Source organism: Ostrinia furnacalis, unplaced genomic scaffold, assembly GCF_004193835.3.
Source record: "Ostrinia furnacalis isolate ACB-3 unplaced genomic scaffold, ASM419383v2 OfSCF2023, whole genome shotgun sequence".
NCBI classification, from domain to species: Eukaryota; Metazoa; Arthropoda; class Insecta; order Lepidoptera; family Crambidae; genus Ostrinia; species Ostrinia furnacalis.
The window spans coordinates 1-3,336 of NW_021132262.1; the positions used below are offsets into that span (position 1 = coordinate 1).

The 3,336-nt window shown below is 44.9% G+C and overlaps 1 protein-coding gene across 1 annotated transcript; it reads right to left on the reverse strand.

Moving 5' to 3' along the window:
* Positions 1-571: 571 nt before the first annotated feature.
* LOC114354238 (uncharacterized) lies at positions 572-3,325 on the reverse strand. Its single transcript, XM_028306502.1, has 3 exons — positions 3,203-3,325; positions 1,360-1,500; positions 572-739 (listed from the first exon to the last, which is right to left on the reverse strand). The coding sequence occupies exons 1-3, from the start codon at positions 3,266-3,268 to the stop codon at positions 587-589; spliced, it is 360 nt and encodes a 119-aa protein (XP_028162303.1). The 5' UTR covers positions 3,269-3,325; the 3' UTR covers positions 572-586.
* Between the last annotated feature and the right edge of the window lie 11 nt (positions 3,326-3,336).

Below are 3,336 nucleotides of genomic sequence, written 5' to 3' on the forward strand. Positions count from 1 at the left end.
CACACATAATTTGTTCATATATCACAATATTTATGATTCATAATCTTTAAAAAACCACAATAATAGTCACCTGATAAGGAATCGGAGCTGTATATTTAATGTAAAAATGTAATCTGTAATGCTCACTCAACACAACTACTGCGACACAGGCCTGCGAGCCTAGTGCAGAAGCTGTGGTTTATTACATCACAGGAAATGATATTTGTGAATAAAGATTATTTATTATTTATTATTAACTGAGTCCAGCAGTCAATAAATATCAGTCAGCCCACAAGACGAGTGGCAAAACGTAGCTCCTTGAAGGGATTTCGAAACTAAAACTGTCACGTTTTATCACTTATCTAGGGGGATAAGTCTTAGAACTGGATTTTGATTAGCTTTGACAGATGAAGCAGTTAGAAGACCAAAAATATAGCTCAAGAATGTTGAGTTTTAACTCATAATGTCCTATTGAAGATTACTGGTCGGGATTTGAACCCAATTCAGAAATCCAGGTATTTGTTACAAACTATGTCTTCCAAAAAAAAAAAACTACCACCACCACCCAAAAATAGCATTCAACAGCCTCCAACCGATACTGAAAAGCCTATCCACCAACCTCCTTCTTGACAAAGTCGAGTTTCCTTTGCATTTCTTTCTCGCGGTTAATCTCAGCAGCCGTCAGCTTGGTCTCAATTTCCTTCGTGATTTCTTCCACCTTGGCCGTCGCCGCAGACCGCACCTCCATGAGCTTAGAGTTCTAATGTACGTGAAAAATAATGGATGGTAATGGTTAATGCGTGATCAAATAAACATGGAGATGTGAAATTAAATTACAATGAGTAAATCAACTAATGAAACAACACAACATTTAGAAGAACATTCAAATGTAATATGACGCAACTACACCTGTGCGTGCGTATGGAGATTAATGCAGAATTCATGTTATTGAAGATGAGTCATCTACAGCTAGATCTCCCGAGCACCTGTTAGTCGAGTTAAAAAAAGGCTATATTTACATTGCAGAAGAGAATGTGCAGTAAGTAGATCATCGATTTTCATAATCTTATAGTGGCGCGTGGTGGTGCCAGCTCCTTTTAAGTCTCAAGCAGATCTCAAAACCTCGTCACTACTAAGGCGAGTGCTCTTGCCGGTTAACTGTGAAAGCACTTACACAGTTCACGTAATTCAGAAGCATTAGTACCCGTGCTAAGGTTCCTAAGTGTTCAGTGGCAGACCGGCGCGGGTATTAAGCCACAGGCTACAAGACGTCCAGTGCTGAATGCGGGCTCAACCATTTCCATATTGACCGGTCAATAGAGGCCTGACAGCCTTCGTGGCGAGGTCATCTGTCCACCTTAACATGTGACTGGTACTCACGTAGTTGCGGAGCTTCTCCTTCTGCTCGGCCTCGAGCAGCAGGCGGCGGCCGGCGGCCTGCTGCAGCTTCTCCTGGATGGCGCTCTCCAGTGCCGTGAACCGCTCCTGGTTGCCCGCGCGCACCTTGCGCACTTGCTCCTCCTAAACCACACACACGTGTTAGGCTAAAAACTCATGGCGCGATTTTACCCGCGCCCGCGACGGTTGCGGGCCCGCAGCTTCAGTAGAATGCAGATACTTATGTAAAAACTAATGCACAACTCACGACGCAGTTTTCGCCCGCTGTAATCGGGTCCCGCGCGCGGGCGAAAACCGCCCGATCGGCGGGCGAACATTTTGTACCAGTGATATCGCGCCGTAAGTTCTTAGCCTTAGGCTTCTTGTACACGAAAAGAAATTTCGCCGTGTCTGCCGCAGATAGGACAAGAATTTCAACGGACCTAGCTACGAAAATTTGCTACACAGTGTACGCGTGGCAGTTCACCAATGCGCTGGACCGACCAAGTAAAAGCACCAGTGGGAGACGGCTTATGTGACTGCACCAGACAGTCTGCCAATAGAGAGAGATGGAGGGAGATCGTGCGGAGAGTTGTATCCGCCTCTACAACCGATGTGAACAACGCCTCAACGTGACCACGACCGCTCTGCCAAGAGCGTAACGAATAAGAAGAAGTACGCGTCTCTAGCACAGACAAGAATTATTTCTTGGTCAGCGCCGGAGCCATGTACACGGTTCGTGTGAAGAAATGACGCGAATTCTTGTAGGTCCGGCGACTTTTCTTAGCGGTCTTAAGGTGGCGGTTCACGTCGCGACAGAGGCAAGAGACCGAGGCGGGAGACTGCGAACTTTACTTGACTTATGCCCATTTTCACCATCGATCCCTAATTTTTAAGTGACCCCTATGAAAACAAAATTCCTGTTGTGTTACCATAGCATAGGGTTCACTTAAAAATTAGGGATTGATGGTGAAAACGGGCATGTGTCTCTGTCTCGCTCGCGAACTGACATTTCCTAAAGACTCGTCTGACGTCTCGGTCGCTTGTCTGGTCTCTATCGCAGCGTGTACCGCCGCCTTTACTAAACGTACTTGAACGCGTCGAATTCCAGATTTCAAAACTGAATTTGTCATTCCTTTTTTCCATAAAATGATTGTGACTGATTCTTTTGTAGGTTTTCGGGGTTAGTAACCTATTCGGGTTAGTGACCTATTACCAGCCGCAATCATAGGCCTATGCTCAATTTAGGCCATTAAATGAGGTCCGAAGCAGATAATCACAATAATTATTCGGTTAGTCATTCTTCAAAATCGTCAACATTTACGCATTTTTTTAATGTAATGTTTCATCCTAAAATCGTACCCAGAATATATCGAAAACTAACTAGCTAAACATAGATTAATCATAGGGTACCTAATTTCTAGAACACGCTGGAGAATGCACGTCATCATTAGTCGAAAAGGATATGGTTGTCACGAAACGAAAAAACACGTTCATTTAAAATCTTGCACTTTTAAACCTTAAAATCAACGAATTTAGTACGCAAAACAACATCGATCCCTAATGTCAACATTTGAATTTAAATGAAAGTTAAAGTATTAACCATGTGACTAAAGCCTGGTCCGTGAGCACGTAGAATTTTGTCCAATGACCCCAAGCTACCCATCCTTATCGCTCGCGCGTAATTATGTTGCTGTCGCGCTCGCACACTCACTGCGGGCGCCCGTCGCACAGTCGCGACAGCAATATAATTACGCGCGAGCGATAAGGATAGGTAGCTTGGGGTCATTGGACAAAATTCTACGTGCTCACGGACCAGGCTTTAGCAAATAAATAAAGTTCTTACATGTTCCCGCAGACGCTCGAGCATCTTCTTGATGTTCTCGTCGCGCTTGTCGGCAGCCGTCGCCATCTTGTCTTCGATCGCCTTGTACACCTCCGCTGTCTGCTGCTCCAGCGTCAATCTGCGGACACACGTTG

What these genes read in the sequence shown, in the direction of transcription:
- LOC114354238 (XM_028306502.1), bottom strand. Translation starts at nt 3,268, where the DNA reads ATGGCGACGGCTGCCGACAAGCGCGACGAGAACATCAAGAAGATGCTC. An exon ending in TCGAGCGTCTGCGGGAACAT is followed by an intron (nt 1,501 to 3,202) that starts GTAAGAACTTTA and finishes TGTGTGGTTTAG; the next exon opens with GAGGAGCAAGTGCGCAAGGT. An exon ending in AGGAGAAGCTCCGCAACTAC is followed by an intron (nt 740 to 1,359) that starts GTGAGTACCAGT and finishes CACGTACATTAG; the next exon opens with AACTCTAAGCTCATGGAGGT.